General features: G+C 43.7%; 1 protein-coding gene across 1 annotated transcript in view; it reads left to right on the top strand.

The window, feature by feature from the left end:
• The window catches only part of Uggt2 (UDP-glucose glycoprotein glucosyltransferase 2), a 135292-nt gene that overhangs the window by 92631 nt on the left and 24448 nt on the right, over positions 1 to 18213 (top strand). The window contains exons 26-31 of the mRNA XM_051160970.1: positions 859 to 938; positions 2750 to 2939; positions 8453 to 8611; positions 9409 to 9494; positions 14210 to 14294; positions 16793 to 16869. Of these exons, the coding sequence (XP_051016927.1) occupies positions 859 to 938; positions 2750 to 2939; positions 8453 to 8611; positions 9409 to 9494; positions 14210 to 14294; positions 16793 to 16869 (677 nt within the window). The remainder of the gene's footprint in view (positions 1 to 858; positions 939 to 2749; positions 2940 to 8452; positions 8612 to 9408; positions 9495 to 14209; positions 14295 to 16792; positions 16870 to 18213) is intronic.

Here is an 18213-nt window from a genome sequence, read left to right as displayed (position 1 = left end):
AATTTAATTTTTACTTTATAAAATAGTATATTTATAAATAATATTTTATGAATTATCTGTAGGTTCTAGCTTCTCTTGTCACTCATTCTGTGTAGTCAGGTGGCTGACTCAGCTATATAGTGTTGACCTAACATTTGAGGGGGAAAAAACAAGTGATCCCCATGACCTCATGGCAGCAAATATGAGTGATAGAACATGGACTAAGTCCCAGAGCTCTCAAACACACACTCTAGCTGTTGTAACTGTGTTCTCTGTGTTACGTGTACGTTTTTGTTGCTACCTTTATCGGTATTTTTTTTTTTTTTTTTTTTTTTTTTTTTTTTTTGATTAACAGCTTTGAATCATCTGTGATTTGTTGCCTGGATAGAGATGAGGGAGAACAAAATTAATTTTCTCCCGCTTCTTACTGATTTAGTGACAGTGAAAAGAAAAGAAAGAGTAGGCCATCTGTATGGAGCCTAGAACTTTCTATATCTCTTTTAGATTTAGCATGGAATTCTAAAGCAATCAGAGAATCCTAGGCAGTATTGTGAGGCTACCACTTTGTCTTTGCAAATCAAGGCTCTAGAAATTATATTGCTCCTTCACTGCTAAGGAAATTTAAAATTTCTGAAAGGAAGTTATTTTAATCAAAGCATTAGTGACTTAGAGTTATCTGAATGTCAGCCTCTTCTGTAACTTCCTGTGGCCGTAGGCAGGTCAGTCTCTGCGCCTGACATATACAAAGGTGTGAGAGTGTTTGAGGGTTAAATGTGACAGTGCCATCTGAATGGCTTATGCAGTGCATGGTGCATATGTGTGCTCAGTAATCGTTAACCATTATGTCATTTGAAAATCAAATATGGGCTTTTTAAATAGGTGCTTGGAAAGATTGTGAACGCGAGGATAAAGCTGTTCATGAACTGCAGGGGCAAGCTGTCAGAACCCCCGCTAGACAGGTGAGTGGGGCTGAGGGGCTGAGTGCAGGAGGGGAGGCTCTGCTGGTGGCCAGCCCTGTGTGTCCCTCCCTAACTGCCGTCACACTAAGTCATCTCCCTCAGGCAGAAGTGGTATTGTTGTTTATAGGCGTTTTTAGAAATTTGATTTAGGAGCATTTATTGAGAAGTGTTTCAAGGGCCGGAGAGATGGCTCCGCATTGAAAAGTACTTGGTTCTCTCGCAGAGGACAGGAGCTTGGTTCCCAGCACCTACATAACAGCTCACAGCACTCCATAACTGCACCTCCAGGGCCTGACATCCTCAGGCACTGCATGCATGTGTGCGTCACCATCAAGCACATCATTTTTAAAATTGCTCCCTTGCCAGGTAGTTGTGGTATACACACCTGTAGTCCCAGCACTCGGGAGGCAGAGGCAGGCCGATCTCTGTGAGTTCAAGGCCAGCCTAGACTACAGAGTGAATTCCAAGACAGCCAAGGATACACAGCGAAACCCTACTTGGAAAAAAATTGCTCCCTTGACTTTCTATGGCCTAGAATATTGATTTTTTTTCCGTCCTTCTTTTTCCTGTAAACTTTACCAGACTAATGCAATGCTCTTTGTACCTCTCCTGCATTTCTCTTCAATATTTTTTCTTTGCCACTGAAATTGTTTTTACTAAATTCTAGAGAAAGTTCATTTCTAGAAAAAAAAATACTTCCCTAACATTTGTGCTGTGTTTGGCATTCTGCGCACTGTATCTGCTCCACGGCTCTTCTCCCTCGTGTCTCTCTGTTCCTTCACTTCTGTAGTTTGAATGCGGCTTCCTTCATGTCTCCTTCCAGAGGGTTCTGTCAGCGTTCTGTGTAAATTCTCCTGCAGCGTAAGGGTGGCTCTAGTGTCTTTTTTCAGGAACAAAATATGGCCAAATTAGGTGACTAACTTCTGCAACAGAAGGTAAGCAGACTGGTCCTCGCCCTGCTTTTCCCCTCTCTGCCCCTTGCCGGGGTCTCAGGGGAAGTGTGCGAGAGATGCCTTAGCAGCAGGTAACCACCGCGGAGGACCGCAGTCCTCAGTCCCTCAGCACCACAACACCCAGACGTGCATCACAGCCCTTCTCCGTGCTCCCCCTCTCATCCACTGAGCGTTGAGCGCTGCAGCAGAGCTCACACGATTTTTATTCTTAGTTTAAAGACCATCTTTCTTAAGAAAAATCAAAATAGCAGTTGAATAGTGAAAAATGTAGAACTCACAATATGAGCTTGAGCTTAACAGGATTGAAAAATACATTAGAGAACTGAAACAATCATTTTTATGTTCCTGATATTGGCTCGCACTATTCTTCAAAATGATTAATTCCTATATGAGTCTATTGAAGGATGAGGCTAACATACAGAAAAACTGCACTTATGTCTAATGATCGACTAAGCAGGTGCATTTGACTCCACTTCATTTGTTTGATTTGAGTTGAACTTCTAAAATTGGTATCAGATTTTTCTCTTGAATTTTACTTATTTTCTGCCTCTCATTTCTCTTTTTTGTAGTGATATGAGCTAATAAAACAGCCAAAATGTAGACTGAACAAATGTGAGGAAAGGCAGAAGAAATGGGTACAGATAGAGTGCATACACTTCGCTGTATTTCAAGGAAATTCTAATTATGTTCATACAATAAACAATCATATAAAATAATCTCAGCTTTTGTGTCTTACAGTGTATATTTGACTTTTTAAGACTTTATAGTTACATTTATCAAGCCATTGGCAGTTTTTAAATATATGAGGAACAAATAATCATTTTAATTTAGTCACAATATTTTGTGTTTTATTAACAGCTTTTACCGCTTCGTTATGGAACCAGAGCTGATGTTAGGGGCCAACAATAGTCCTTCTCGTGGGCCAGTGGCAAAATTCCTGGACATCCCGGAGTCATTCCTGCTCACTCTCAACATGATCACCCCAGAAGGATGGCTGGTTGAGACCGTGCACAGCAACTGTGACCTCGATAATATTAACTTAAAAGATGTAAGTCATTGTGAGAAGGAAGAGGACAAACCCTTGTCAAGGCTGCAGTCAGTCAGTGAGCAGTCACAGGGCAAACCCTTGTCTGTCAAGGCTGCAGTCAGTCAGTGAGCAGTCACAGGGCAAACCCTTGTCTGTCAAGGCTGCAGTCAGTGAGCAGTCACAGGACAAACCCTTGTCTGTCAAGGCTGCAGTCAGTGAGCAGTCACAGGACAAACCCTTGTCTGTCAAGGCTGCAGTCAGTCAATGAGCAGTCACAGGGCAAACCCTTGTCTGTCAAGGCTGCAGTCAGTCAGTGAGCAGTCACAGGACAAACCCTTGTCTGTCTAGGCTGCAGTCAGTCAGTGAGCAGTCACAGGACAAACCCTTGTCTGTCTAGGCTGCAGTCAGTCAGTGAGCAGTCACAGGGCAAACCCTTGTCTGTCATGGCTGCAGTCAGTCAGTGAGCAGTCACACAGCAAACCCTGTCTGTCTAGGCTGCAGTCAGTCAGTGAGCAGTCACAGGGCAAACCCTTGTCTGTCATGGCTGCAGTCACTTAGTGAGCAGTCACACAGCAAACCCTGTCTGTCTAGGCTGCAGTCAGTCAGTGAGCAGTCACAGGACAAACCCTTGTCTGTCAAGGCTGCAGTCAGTCAGTGAGCAGTCACAGGGCAAACCCTTGTCTGTCATGGCTGCAGTCAGTCAGTGAGCAGTCACAGGACAAACCCTTGTCTGTCAAGGCTGCAGTCAGTCAGTGAGCAGTCACAGGGCAAACCCTTGTCTGTCATGGCTGCAGTCACTTAGTGAGCAGTCACACAGCAAACCCTGTCTGTCTAGGCTGCAGTCAGTGAGCAGTCACAGGACAAACCCTTGTCTGTCTAGGCTGCAGTCAGTCAGTGAGCAGTCACAGGACAAACCCTTGTCTGTCAAGGCTGCAGTCAGTCAGTGAGCAGTCACAGGACAAACCCTTGTCTGTCTAGGCTGCAGTCAGTCAGTGAGCAGTCACAGGACAAACCCTTGTCTGTCAAGGCTGCAGTCAGTCAGTGAGCAGTCACAGGACAAACCCTTGTCTGTCTAGGCTGCAGTCAGTCAGTGAGCAGTCACAGGACAAACCCTTGTCTGTCAAGGCTGCAGTCAGTCAGTGAGCAGTCAGTCATGCATGGATATCAACATTCTCATAACCAGGTCTCAATACGGTCTTTTTCCTTGATTTTTATATTTACCTCACTTCCAAATTCAGCTTCTCCCTTTGCAGGTTTGTAGCTGCCCTCACCGTTCTTATTGACCCCTGCCACACTCTCGCAGTGGAGATAAACAATGTAGACCGTTTGGAGATAGAATATGGCAGTATAGACTGACAGAATTAAGTACCTGCTTTGCTTGGCCAGTTTAACTTCTAGAAGTTTAACTCAGAACACATTTTGAGGTGTGCGGCTCATAGGTAGAGAAATCAGCCTGCACAGATATTAAGCCAGAAAAGCCGGAAGCAACATGGTGGGCAGACTATGCACCTCTGCTTCCCATCACTTCCAGTGTGACCTCTGCAACGTAAACACTGAGAACTCTCTCGCCTGTGCTCACCGTCCATGGGAGAGAAGTGAAGAGAGTGGTTTACCTTTTTATTAGCATATATTCAGTCTACATGGTAAAAAGTGTTATAAGGACATTTTTTTCAGCTAGAAATAAATACCCCCAGATATATAAACACAATTATATAATATATTATATATATATAATTATTTTATGTGCCTACAGAAAATCTGGAAACCACAAAGAGGGAAAACAAACTTATGTTTGTGAGCCTAATTTATTTTGCTTACCATGATTTCCAGTGCCATCCGTTTACCTTCAGATGGTGTGATTGTATTCCTGTTCATCGCGCTCATCTTAGCATTCATCTGCTGAGGGATATGTAGATTGACTCCATAACCCATGACAATGTAAATGTGCATCAAGTGTAGTGCCGCCGAAATCCAGATGCTCAGATCCGCCCGTGCTCTTGTCTACTCAGGAGCTGGGTCACGTGGGCTCTCCGCTGAGTGTCCTGAGGAAGCTCCTCAGTTTACCTCCCCACAGCAGTGCCTATGTGTGCCTCCCCCAGCTTGTTGGTTTTATTAAATTCAGTACACCAATGCTCAGTTTATATATTTTAAGAATTACAGCATTCTTGTGATATTTTGTTCCCTTAATCATCATGAATTTATCTTCTTTAAACTCTTTGGAGTAATTTTGGTTTTAAGTCCATTTTTCTGTGTGCGTGTACATGTGACATTTTATTTACTTGAAAATTCTTTTTCTATCCTTGCACCATAAAGCTGTGTTTATCTTTATCAGTACAACTGCATCCATTGCAAGTAGCAAATTGATTGGAGCAGGGATCTTTTTTAAATGGTGTTTTACCAGGATTTTGATTGAGTTCCAAGAAAGAGTTTCACAGACCTGTAGTGTGCAGACCCCAAGAGTCCAGTCTAGTTGAACTGCAGATCTGCTGGGTGGTGGCTCTGGGGTTCCTCTTGTGTCGGAGGCTGTCCTCCCCACGTTGGTCGCTGTCCTCCCCACGTTGGTCGCTGTCCTCCCCTTCAGCGACACAGCTGCTATCCAGCTTTTGGCTCTTGGACCATTTCCTCCCTTTCTTCTTTTCACCCCCTCTCTTTTCCTCCTGTCTCTTATTGTCCCTTAAGTTATCTCATGTTGAGGTGTGTGTGGTGCAGACTCCCTGAGACTATTTGGATTAAGCTGTGGGATGATATGTTAACATATATTGAATCTTTCAAAATATTGAAATGCAAAAGTTTTCAGGAACAAATAACATACAAACACTTTGAAAGAGGTTGCCTGAAATTGGGAGAAATGGTCCTTATTGTCTTCCTTCAAAACTATCTGTAGCTTTGTACTTGTCATCTTCCTTATAGAAGAGGGCATAGCATGTGAGAACATAAGAATCTGGCACATGTTGTCTCATGTGCCTTTGGCCTAAAGACTTTGTTGTAGTGAAGTTTCTGCTGACCTTGTCATTGATCTGGCTCTCCCCTAAAAGAAGCCTACAGCTGTGCTATAGTCATCACCTACACCAGCCTTTACGTGAAGTACAGAGTAATATACAAAATAATAAAATGTGTAAAGGAATGTGGAAAAGGAAAAGCCCTGCTGTCTTCACAATCCAGGAGATCTCTGAGAAAGGTCTTGGGAGTCTCATGAAGAGAATAAACAATGTGAATTGTTACTATAATCATAAAGACCCCAACCAAAACAGTGACAAGTTGGCAGTGGTACAATTAAAAGCTGAGAAATAAAATTCCTGCTGGATGGTAACAATCTTGTCTTTTGTAGACACTGAGTTTAGCAGTGCGTCGTAGCAAATCTCACGGCCTTCCCATGGCTGGTAGGTGGTAGTTGCAACTCTGCAGTCAGACAGCAAGGTCCCAGGTCATGATAAATGCAGTGAATAAGGGGAGGGTCTTTATTAGTTTTGGTGTTACCTTTCTGACTCCTTTATTCCTATTGTGTAATATAATATTTAAAGAATCTGTAACTGTCCCAGAGCTTTTTCAAATAATGTGTAGAGCCATTTACTAGAGTAGAAAGGAAATTTAGGTAAGAGCAGAAATACACAACTGAGTCGACCATGGGCACACTTGTAATCTCAGCATTTTGAAGACGGTGGCAGAAGGATTGTTTTAAGTTCCTGGCCAACCTGAGCTACATAGCAAGAAATTCAAAAGTGACTAGAGTACATGTGTATGAATGTTTCTTCCTGCAAGAGCAAAAGGAACATCGTTCTTTTAACTTACTGTCTCCCTCTGAATATCTTCAACTTAAAAAGTTGCTCACTTGATATGCCAGGGCTGGTTGATATACATGGGAGGAGGAGGAGGGGAGGAGGGGTGAGTGGGCGGAGGACAAGGGGAGGAGGGGTGAGTGGGGGAGGAGAGGGGAGGAGGGTGAGTGGGGGGAGAGGAGGGTGAGTGGGGGGGAGGGGAGGGGAGGAGGGGTGAGGGGGGGAGGGGAGGGGAGGAGGGTGAGTGGGGGAGGGGAGGGGAGGAGGGGTGAGTGGGGGGAGGGGAGGGGAGGAGGGGTGAGTGGGGGAGGAGGTTGAGTGGGGGGAGAGGAGGGGAGGAGGGGTGAGTGGGGGGAGGGGAGGGGAGGAGGGGTGAGTGGGGGGAGGGGAGGGGAGGAGGGGTGAGTGGGGGGAGGGGAGGGGTGAGTGGGGGGAGGGGAGGGGAGGAGGGGTGAGTGGGGGGAGGGGGGGGAGGAGGGGTGAGTGGGGGGAGAGGAGGGAAGGGGGGGGGACTGGAAGGGAGCAGATGGGAAGCTGCTACCTGGGTATAAAGTAAATAAACTTAATTAAGTAATGGCTCTAAGGGTTTTGTATATACTTCGTATATGAAGTTCATCACTAGACTAACAACCACAAATACCTAAGAACCTTAGCATTGGATAAGCAAGTGATAGCTACTAAGAGTCATGTCCCAGGAGACGCGACACACAGCACTCCAGTCACTGCTGAGATAGCGACACCAAGGAGCAAGGGCCAGGCAGAGTGGCATGCTTCCAGAGACTGCTGACAACGCTTCTAAGCATCGTGCTACGGCATTGAAACCCTCCTGTTGTGAGTGTTTTCAAAGGTCAAACGTCATCTGCTATGTTTTGCTCAGCAAAACTTCTAAACTGTAAAAATCATATATTGTTTGTTTACATTCATATTTGATCATGCTGTGCATGGAAGGGATAGAAAAGTCCTTTCCCTAAAATATAATATTTACAAAGAAAAAAACAGGTGAAATACCCAAGCCTTTAAAAAATGTCTTTACGGATGGCAGATACAATGGTGTGGATATCCTTATTTTCCCGGCTTCTTAGGAGTCAAAACACAGCAGAGTACCGCAGACTGCCCGTGAGGCCTGGTCTCAGAGAGGCTGATGGAGACATTGATTACAAGAAAACCATGTTTAATCAGGACGTGAGCTCTACGTAACTGCTTGAATTAGCCCACAAAACTTCAAATGTGTTCATGTTTATATGAATGTTTCATCTATAGGTGCTTTCTCTTTTATCTACTTTGCTCTGCTTTGGAAAGCTTAATTTTAATTTTTAAATAAATGGCATTTACTTGTACTTAAACCATAAACATTAATTTCTTAATTACAAGAAAGCCAGTAGGTGATAACTTGGTTTTCTGTCCCAGTTTGAAATAACTGAACCTTTTTTTTTTTAATAATTAACACATATAAGCCTGCCTTAAAGAGAGCTCTGGATGCTGCTAGTTATGGACCACTGAGTCAGGCGTCCTTTCTTCCTACTTGCTGTTACTGGTAACTATATCATGAAATTAGAAAAGACTTGGTATGGAATAGAAAAATCCTGATCATTTGTCTTGCAGAAACTGGTGAATTAACAGTTCAGTCATATGTTAAAGGAAGACTTGAGGTTATAAACCAAAGGGTATTGTTTTAGTGAAAAATCATTACTTTTATTCATTACAAAATGTATATTCTTGTGATTTGTAATACACAGAAAGTAACATGTTTCTTTCCAGACTGAGAAGGCCGTTACGGCAGAGTATGAGGTAGAGCACCTGCTGCTCGAGGGCCATTGCTTTGATGTGACCACAGAGCAGCCCCCGCGGGGCCTCCAGTTCACACTGGGCACAAAGAGCACGCCTGCCTTAGTTGACACAATAGTGATGGCCAATCTTGTAAGTATTCTAAATACTGAATTAATGCAATTTAACATCTCGGTGGAATTTCTCATGTTTTCCTGATAGTGAAGATAAAGACCTCCTCACTCTCAAATTGTTGAACAGCTAATAGAAAACAAATTAAACCTTTTAAAGATTTATTTTATTTATATTTCTGTGTATATGTCTATATGAATGTCTGCCATGTATATGCAGGTGCCTATAGGGACCAGGAGGTGCCATCAGATCCCCTGGAGCTGGAATCTGTGTGGCTGCAAGGTGCCCAGCCTCTGTGCTGGAACCACACTCTAATCTGTGTGGCTGCGAGGTGCCCAGTCTCTGTGCTGGAACCACACTCTAATCTGCAGCAGGTGTTATTGACCCCTGAGCCGTCTCTCCAGTTCTCTGACGTTGAATCTGTAAATACGATACTTACTTTTAAAATTTGGAAGAATTGCCAGGTGCAGTGGTGTACCCCTGTAAATCCCAGCACTTAGGGAGGCAGAGGCAGGCAGATCTCTGTGAGTTTGAGACCAGCCTGGTCTACAAAGCAAGTCGAGGACAGGAAAAAAAAAGAAAGAAAAGAAAGAAAGAAAAATTGGGTCAGTCAGTCATGGTGAAGTCCTGTCTCAAGGCAGGGAAAAGGCATACGTTTTATAGCTTTTTGTAAAATCTTCTTCCTTGAAATTCATTTGTAGAACTTTCTTGTTCCACTGCTACCACATACTTTCCTAGCTAATTCATATATAATATTTAGTGAATAATTGGATATTATTATCAATGTAATTGATAGTTTCTCCCTTTCATCTACAAAGGGGTATTTTCAACTAAAAGCAAACCCAGGTGCTTGGATACTGAAACTACATGAAGGAAAATCTGAAGATATTTATGAAATAGTTGGGTGAGTTATCCAAACCACTTTTAAAACTTTATATGTAAATAATTGCTTAGTGTTACATATCAGATTACCATAATGGTAATTAAAATGCTTTAAACATTAGATCTGTTTGTATGCAGGCTGAGAGAATGGCTTTTCAGAGCGTAGCCACTCCGTAGGATTTTAAGTACTAGCCATGCACAACACTGAGATACTAACACAGGACTGTGGCCGGAAATAAATAAAAACAAATGCATTGAAGAGAACAGGAAGGACAGGTTCTTATAACCTGTCACCTCCTCCAGCTGCTGGCAGCACAGCCTTGAGAAATTCTCTGCTTGGTATACTAAGAAATAATCACAACTTTGCCCTGGACCCCAAAATCAAGCCTACCCTAGCAAACCTAGCATCTGGGAAGGCCTGCAAAGCACTAGACTTTAAGCTGTACCCAAAAACCTTTCGGCCTTGGTGTCAGCTGAGATCTGACAGCCCCAACATCTGGGTCTATCTGGTTTCTCACTCTTTATGTCTGTCCCACTGTGACACAAACTCAAGTAACTACTAGCAGCCAACCAGTCCCTCCAGATCCATACTCTACTTAGACGGTTAAGAGCTGGCTCCCAGGAATGGAACACAACAAGAAAAGGAATTACTACCTTCCCATGGTTTCAAAGTAAGAAAACAAGAAGCTGCTGCTATCATGATACACAACAGCTGGCTTTCTGCGCCCAGACAGCTAAGCAAGTGAACTGCTAGATTTTCTGCAAAGCTTCATGTCTCCGTGGTTGTGTGTGTCAAAAAACATAAAAACAAAAACAAAAACAAAAACAACAACAACAACAAAAACCCAGCAAAACATTAGCACATTTCTCCTTCAAGTTCTAGGACCCATGAAAATGTATTTGTCTGTTCAGCAGAATCTACTTAGCCTGAACTGTAGCTGCAAGTGAGTCTAGGGAACAGCCACCACCACAAAAGAAAAAAGAGCTGAGTAAGATGTTTATGCTATCTCCTCCGAAGTTCAGGTAACGTAGCAGAAGAGGAGGCAGAAGATAGGGCAAAGGGCTGAGGCGTGTCATCTCCTGAGCCGGATAGGGCATGCACTATTTTTCTATTGCTGTGATAAAACACCATGATCAAAGAGACTTATGGAAGAAGGGGTTTATTACTAAGGATTTGAGGTCATTTTCTTGTATTTCCGTTGTAATATTCTCCACAGTTGAGTGGAGAGTGTGATATGATTTTCTCACGTACTCTGGTGCCTCACATTTGACCATGTCCCCTGGAGGGGGAGACCTGGTGGCACTCAGAGGAAGGACAGCAAGTAGCCAAGAAGAGACTTGATACCATATGAGCATATACAGGGGGAGTAATGCCCTCAGGAACAGTCATAGGGAGGGAATAACGGGAAAATGGGGGGGTGGGGAGGAATGGGAGGATTACAAGGGATGGGATAAACATGAGATGTAACAAGACATAAATTAATAAAAAAAAAAAAGAAAAGAAAAAAAAAAAAAAGAAGGGGTTTATTTTGGATCATAGCTCTGGAGGGATAGAAGTCCATCATGGTGGGAAGGCTTGGCAGCTAGCGGTAGGCACAGCTGCTGGAGCAGAGCGCTGAGTACTCACCCTCAGACGCGAAGCAGAGAGAGCCAGCCGGAAGAAGCACAAGGCTCTAAGCCCTCACAGACGGCTTCCAGAGACATCTTCCCCAGCAGCACTGCCATGTGGGGACCGAGCATTTAAATGTACAAGCCTGTGTGGACGTTTATCTTGAACTCTCAACAGCTGGCTCTATGTGAGAATGAGCCTGTGCACACTGCTGATTCAGGGAAGTGGGGGCTCCTGCCTTCAGTTGCATGCTCAGAGATGACCCCTGGGTGCCAGTGGATAGTGCTGCTTAGTAGTCTCAGGTGCCCTGGTAAATTACCTGGGTCCTACCACAAAGCCTAATTCATGAATCTGGGAAAGGGACAGGTGAGGAACGGGAGATACCGTTAGATGTGGAGGGAGATGAGGGCTGGAACCAGAATGTGTTGTGTACATAGATGAAATTGTCAAACTATTTTTGGGAAAAAATGTTTTTAGCTGTCTGATGCTGGGTTCTCGTAGGGTGTGCCACATTTCCACACATGTATACAGAAACACCAGTAGTCTGCTACCCTTTCTCTGGTGCCAGAAAGTTTCTAGTGTCCTAATGTATAAATGACAGCCAAGAAGTAAATTTGAATATTGCATGTTACTATTAAGGCTAGTTGGCGTGTGGAGAAAGGCTTCTTCCTTTCCTCAGGTGAGCTGAGATGGGTGCACACAAATACAGCCATGAGCTGTTGGGGAAGCTGCAGTCCCTGTCTGGTGGGATGCACTTCCTTCCTAGGGTTCTCTGCTGGCAGTACCACAAGCTCTTTGCACAGGGCCCCTGCCCCACCTAGCCTGATAAAGCAAGAAGGCTGGGGACAAGGCCAAGCAAGATTGTGTCATATGCAGGCTTCGTGTCCACCATGGTAGCCCTTGACTAGCTACAGTTTGCCTGAAGCCTTCAGTCTGCTGCTAAGGAGGAGGAGGAGGGAGCTGGATGCCACTGTGTGCTTGAGAGTCCTGAATTCCTACTGGGTTGGTGAAGAGTCCACATATAAATTTTGGGGGCGTTATCCATATTGATACATTCTATAAAGTTATCAGAAGAATCCTGCCACCCAGTGGATCACCAGACAAGTCCACAAACACAAAGTTGCACAAGCTGACATCTGCTGGCAGCAAGAAAAGTGGCCATGGAAAGGGCACAAGTCCCAGCACATTCTCCGTGGCTCAGGCCGTGTAGCCTGGAACAGGCGCAGTACTGTCCAGTCTACCGCTAACACAGGCACTGTCTGTAAAAGTCACACACCAGAAACAACACGGAAGAGCTGGCGCGAGGCTTCCCCATTGTCTCCTGTTACTCAGGGTTTGGGGTGAGAAATGAAAAGCCAGAGTAGTTATTGTTGGGGTTTTTTTTTTCTTTCTCTTTCTAAAAGTTTAAATTTTTATATTTAGAATTCTAGGAAAAACAATAATTCTTTTCTGATGCATGGTCATTTCTGTCATCTGTAGGGAAGACTTCGCTGTTATAGGGCAGAGTCTTAACCCTTTCTGAGAGTATAACTGGAGTGGCTTCTTTCCCTGCCTCAGTGCCTTCTCAGGGAAGTCTGTTTCCTCTGCTTAGCTGATGGCTTTCCTTAAGCTGTTGATCCCACTGTGTCTGGTAGCTACTGTTAACAGGGCTGGGGAGCCATAGTGGAGACCTGGACCAGCGAGGCTCAGTTTACATCTAGGATAATAAGTGTGCATCCATAGATGACGGTCTTAGGGCACCGAGAAAGAACCTAACGTAGTGCTCAGAGCAGGCGCAGTAATAGCCGTTATCGCTGCAGCTCCGTGGCCTGAGATGACGTTTCTTCTAGAACCTCCCTGCCAGAGTGCATCCAGGGGCTCCAGCTTGGTCTCAGGCAACAGTGAGTTAAAGAACTAAAGCTGCCGCTGTCTCTGAGCAGTACCTAACTAGAAGTATTTAAACATTATTTTAAAATGTGACATTTGTGTGGTATACATTGGAATCCTTTCTGCTTCCTAGCGACCAGCTGCTGGGCAGGGTCCTGCCCGCTGCTCTAGTTCCCCCAACAGTGGGAACGTGAAGTTAGAGGGCATCAGAGGCCTGTGTTGGTTACCACAGTGCGAGGATCCCCACGTGGTCATTCTAGAAAAACAAGGAAGTATATACCAAAATACAATAAGATGAACAGGGAGCTATTAATTTGGCCTCCAATTTCTTCCTCTTTGGCAAACTTTAATTCCATTATGTAAGTAGTTCTCCTGAGAGACTTCCTTAGTATAGAGGGCAAGTAATCTCTGGAGTTCATTCAGGCACCACGCTCGCCCCGCACTTTAGAAGTCTAAGGAGTCATGTGCATGGCGTGTGCTGTAAGACAGAACTGAAGTGACAGAAGTGGGCGTCAGAGATGGACTGTGGGTCGCCGAGTTTAACAGAGCCTTTCAGTTTGGGGCATGCTAAATGCTGGTGGGTATGGGGAAGTTTTGACAGTAGAATTCCTCTGAATTGAAAACTTTTAAGTCTAGGAACTGTCTCTCATTTTAATTGTTTTTACAACCCCAGTGTTTACCAATCCCGAAACCCCTGGTGCTTATCTGTGAGCATAAGCCCTAGTGCCCTTAGCACTTTTCCATCTCTAATTTTATTAATTGGGACCTTCTCTGAAATTTTTATTATATCGTCATTTTTGAGACTGTCATATTGTATAACCTGATCTCTAGTTTTGAATGGTATATTCAGTGAATATATTTTCTCCATGTTTGTTTTAGCACATTTACGGTGTCTTTTTTGCATAGTTTGTGGTGAGAGAGATGTGATCCAGTTACAGCAGCTCATTCTGGGAATCCCAGTGCTCAGGGACAGCACTGCAAACACAGTGACAACAGGGCCTCTGCAACAAGTTCCATGTCACAGTGCAGCAAAGAGGAGCAAGAATGTTAGCTTCGAGAGTAATTAGGATGTTAAATTTGATAAGTACCTTTAGATCATTTTAATTTATATTAAAATACGTTTAATTAAATATTTAATTATAATATTTGGTATATATAAATTGAACATATGACACAATTTTATTGTAAAGGAATTATTTATATCATCAAAATTATAGTCTATTCTTGAATAAATTATAGACATTTGTGCTCTTCTATTTCAGGCATGAAGGAGCAGACTCGGGGACCAAAGGAGGCGACGTCACTGTTGCCTTAAACACTTTCAAGAGCAAGATACTGAAGATACAGGTACTTGAATCTCTCAGAGACGTTAACAAATGCAGCTTTCCTCTTCATTCTGTTTGTATATCAACTAAAAATCTGTTCTCTATAATTTTGTATTGTGACTCAGTGAAAAGAAGGAAAGTGGAACTTGAAGACAAAAGGAATGGTTTTCTTTTGTTGTGGTTTTTGGGGGGTTTTTGGTGTTTTTGGTTTTTTGTTTTGTTTTTTAGATTTTGTTGTATCATAACATTTCCTCTCTGTAACCAGATGATGCTGTGCGTCCGCCTCTGAGGGTAAGCCGGAAGCACAGGCTGAGAAGTTAGTCTGGAAAGAAAAGGTGACATTTGTCTCTTAGACAGAGTAGGCATTTTGGTGTTAGTTGGTTTTGTTTTGTTTTGTTTTGTTTTGTTTTGTTTTGTTTTGAGACAGGGTCTCACTATGTAGCCATGGCTGGTCCAGAAATTGCTGTATGGACCAGGCTGGTCTCAAAAGAGATCCTCCTGCCTCCTGAATACCTGACCCCTCCTCTCCCTCCCTCACCACCTCACAGCCTTTTTGTGTCTTTTTTTTTTTTTTTTTCTATTAAGAACAATTTTTACAGAATCTTTTTTGTGAAAGGTTTATTGTTTTTAATTGTTTGTGAATGTGAGTGCAGGAGCCTGAGGCATCTCACCCTGGAGTTACAGGAGTTGCCTGTTTCCCTCACTGTCCTTTCTCCCTTCTATGAGGACACCCAGAGGATTATGTTAGACTCCAGTAACACTGATTTGTGCTTCAGAAGAGGAGGGGAAGGGAGGAAGGGAGGGGAAGGGAGGGAGGGAAAAAGAAAAGGTTTTAACAATGGTGGACATAGTTTCTCTTTTGAATCAATGTTCCTGTATTAAACTAGTAACAATGTGGCTGAAGGAGCAAAGCCCTGACAGTGAGGAGGAGAAGACATGCAGGGCTGAGAGTTCAGTGAGAAGGAGGCAAGCACACATGCCCTGACCAGGAGGCCCTGCTGGTCACCAGGAAGGCTGCGGCCCCTGCAGCACTTGTGTGGTCATTCTTATGTAATTTATGTTTAATTTAATACAAACTAAAATACACAGCCTATGTAAAATAGTATATTCTTAGATTATTTCATTAAAATAAAGGTGAAACATAATAGATTATCTCTCATCAGCCCAAATTTGTGTCACCAAATAATCCAGGAACTTCTTAACCTTGAATTGATATAAGCCAGTTCCTCACTCATGTGATTGGCAGCTACCTGGCAGATGTATCCAACATCTCTGGAATAAGATTTCAGTAAACTGCAAATCAGATTTTTCAAGTAGAAGCCAGCACATGGTAGAAGATAAATACATAAAACCAGCAGAAACAACAAACAAAAAAGGCCAGACACATTCAGATTAGATTCCAGATACAAGAATTCTTTGTCAGAGGCCTGGCCAGGGGGCAGGGGGTGGCATATATTCGGGATGTAATCTGAATAAATTATAATAAATTTTAAAAAAGAATTCTTGATAAAGAATCTGAAATGCTTGTATTTAAATAAATAATAAGCATTTTAAAATATAGAATCCTATGTTTAAAGAAACATAGCAGATTTAGGCATGTATGTGGTATTAGGGTAGGTTTTTATTTGTAAAAAAGGTTTTGTAAAGGCCTTTAAAATTGAACAATACAATACCAAGACTAAGGACTTAGTGCCTGGGGATGGCAACGTTGCTCAGCGGTTAAAAGCACTTGCTGCTCTTGCAAAAGCGCAGGACTCTGTTTGCAGCACCCACGTCAGCTGGTCTCATAATGCCTAGAATGCCAGTTCCAAGGTATCCGATGCCTGTTGCCTTCTTGGGCACCTAGCATCATGTGGCATACATATAAACTCACGCGATCTCACACACACGTGTGCGCACACACAAATAAGTAACCTTTTTAAAAGCCACAAAATAAGTTAGTGGCTGGCTTTTATATGCTTGTGGAAAGAATTAGCAGATTGCAAGAGAAATAATTATGTTTTGCTTAGGAAATATTATTTGTATCTGCAAATACCAAAATGTGAATTGGGGGAAGAGAGAAAGGAAGAGCTATACTAGCATTCTCGTCAACAGTGTGGGAGAAAGCGACAACTCCGTGGTTGCAGCAGAGTCGTAAAGAGTTTTTGTTACAAATGTGATCAGCGGCAGGACTGAAGACGGGATGCTATCACCAGGACTTCCGCGGGAAGAGGAAGGAGGGTTGTCACAACAAAGAGGGAAAAGGGTCTGAATTATGCGAGAAACAGTGCTCAAGTCTTGTTGTAAGTTGGTAAGGTCTCAGGCCCAGGTGGATGCACGTGACTTGCCAGCACTGCGGGCTCCAGCAGGTCTCCTCGCTCGGCAGGCTGTTCCTGCAGTTGCTGTTGCAGGGCAGGGTAAACCTGCACCATTGTGCTCACAGAGAACCTGGATCCCACACTTCTACAGGGCTCTTGCCGTGTATGGCATACTCTGTGATTAATCAATTAAATCTAAGTTTTCTCTTTGCCATACTACCAGGTGAAGAAAAAATCAGGTAAAATTAAAGAAGATATCCTTGCTGATCAAAATAGCGGCATGTGGGATTCAATTAAAAGGTAATTACCAATAACTGGAAATATTTTGATGACATAACTTGATTGGTCAATGAGGAAACACTCAGGTGGCAAAGATCTAAGAAAATAAAGCACAGACCTTCCCTCCTAGGAGCTGTGGAGAGACAAATGCCAACATGGAAACCTGGAGCTGGCAGGAAGGGAGCTGTGTGTGTGTGTGTGTGTGTGTGTATGTGTGTGTGTATGTGTGAGTGTATGTGTGGGGGTGTGGTGTGTGTGTGTAGTGTGTGGGGGTGTGGTGTGTGTGTGTGTGTGTGTGTGTGTTGTATGTGTGTGTGTGGTGAGTGTATGTGTGGGGGGTGTGGTGTGTGTGTGTAGTGTGTGGGGGTATGGTGTGTGTGTGATATGTGTGTGGTGTGTGTGTGGTGTGTGGTATGTGTGTGGTATGTGTGGTGTCTGGTGTGTAGTGTGTGTGTGTGGTGTGTAGTGTGTGTCTGGTGTGTGTGTGTGTAGTGTGTGTATGGTGTGTATGTGTGGTGTGTGTATGGTGTGTGTGGTGTGTAGTGTGTGGTGTGTGTGTGTATGGTGAGTGTATGTGTGGGGTGTGGTGTGTGTGTGGGGTGTGGTGTGTGTGTGGGGTGTGGTGTGTGTGTGTGGTATGTGTGGTGTGTGTGTGGTGTGTGTGGTGTGTAGTGTGTGTGGTGTGTGTGTGTGGTGAGTGTATGTGTGGTGTCTGTGGTGTGTAGTGTGTGTATAGTGTGTGTGTAGTGTGTGTGGTATGTGTGTGGTGTCTGTGGTGTGTAGTGTGTAGTGTGTGTGTATAGTGTGTGTGTGGTGTGTATGTGTGGTGTGTGTGTGTATGTGTGGTGTGTGTTTGTGTGTGTGTGACATGTATACACACACATGTATCATGCTGTAACATGGCAGGTGACAGGGCGTTTGTGAGTTGTATTAACTTAGGATTTGGGTTTATTCATTAGTAGAGTGCTTACCTGCAGTGTGATGCCCAGGCCCCACCTCCAGCCCCACAAAGAAGGCAAGAGAAACTTTGGTTCATATATGTATAATTCAATAATACTAAACTAGACATGGTGGTGGCATTTGAGGGGCATGGTCTGGAAACTTTCTCCATCTCTTAATTCTGCTCTTTTTTTGGCCTCCTACACTTCCAGGGAGATCTTTAAAAATAAAGGTTTACTGTCCAGTAGGTAGAAATTGCCTTTTTGTGTATAATACCAACAAAAGTTCCATAGTTGATCCAGCCTTAAACCATCGCCAGGTTTCCCACACTGAACTGAGCACGGTGACTGCCCACACCTGGGTCATATGCTTTCCTGCAGGCCTTAGAAAGGCCTCATAGAATGAAATCTGAGGAAGAGTGGTCCC

This window comes from Acomys russatus, chromosome 18, assembly GCF_903995435.1.
Source record: "Acomys russatus chromosome 18, mAcoRus1.1, whole genome shotgun sequence".
Lineage (NCBI taxonomy): Eukaryota > Metazoa > Chordata > Mammalia > Rodentia > Muridae > Acomys > Acomys russatus.
The sequence above is the reverse complement of the archived record's forward strand: the minus strand, read 5'-3'. Positions and strand labels throughout refer to the sequence as shown.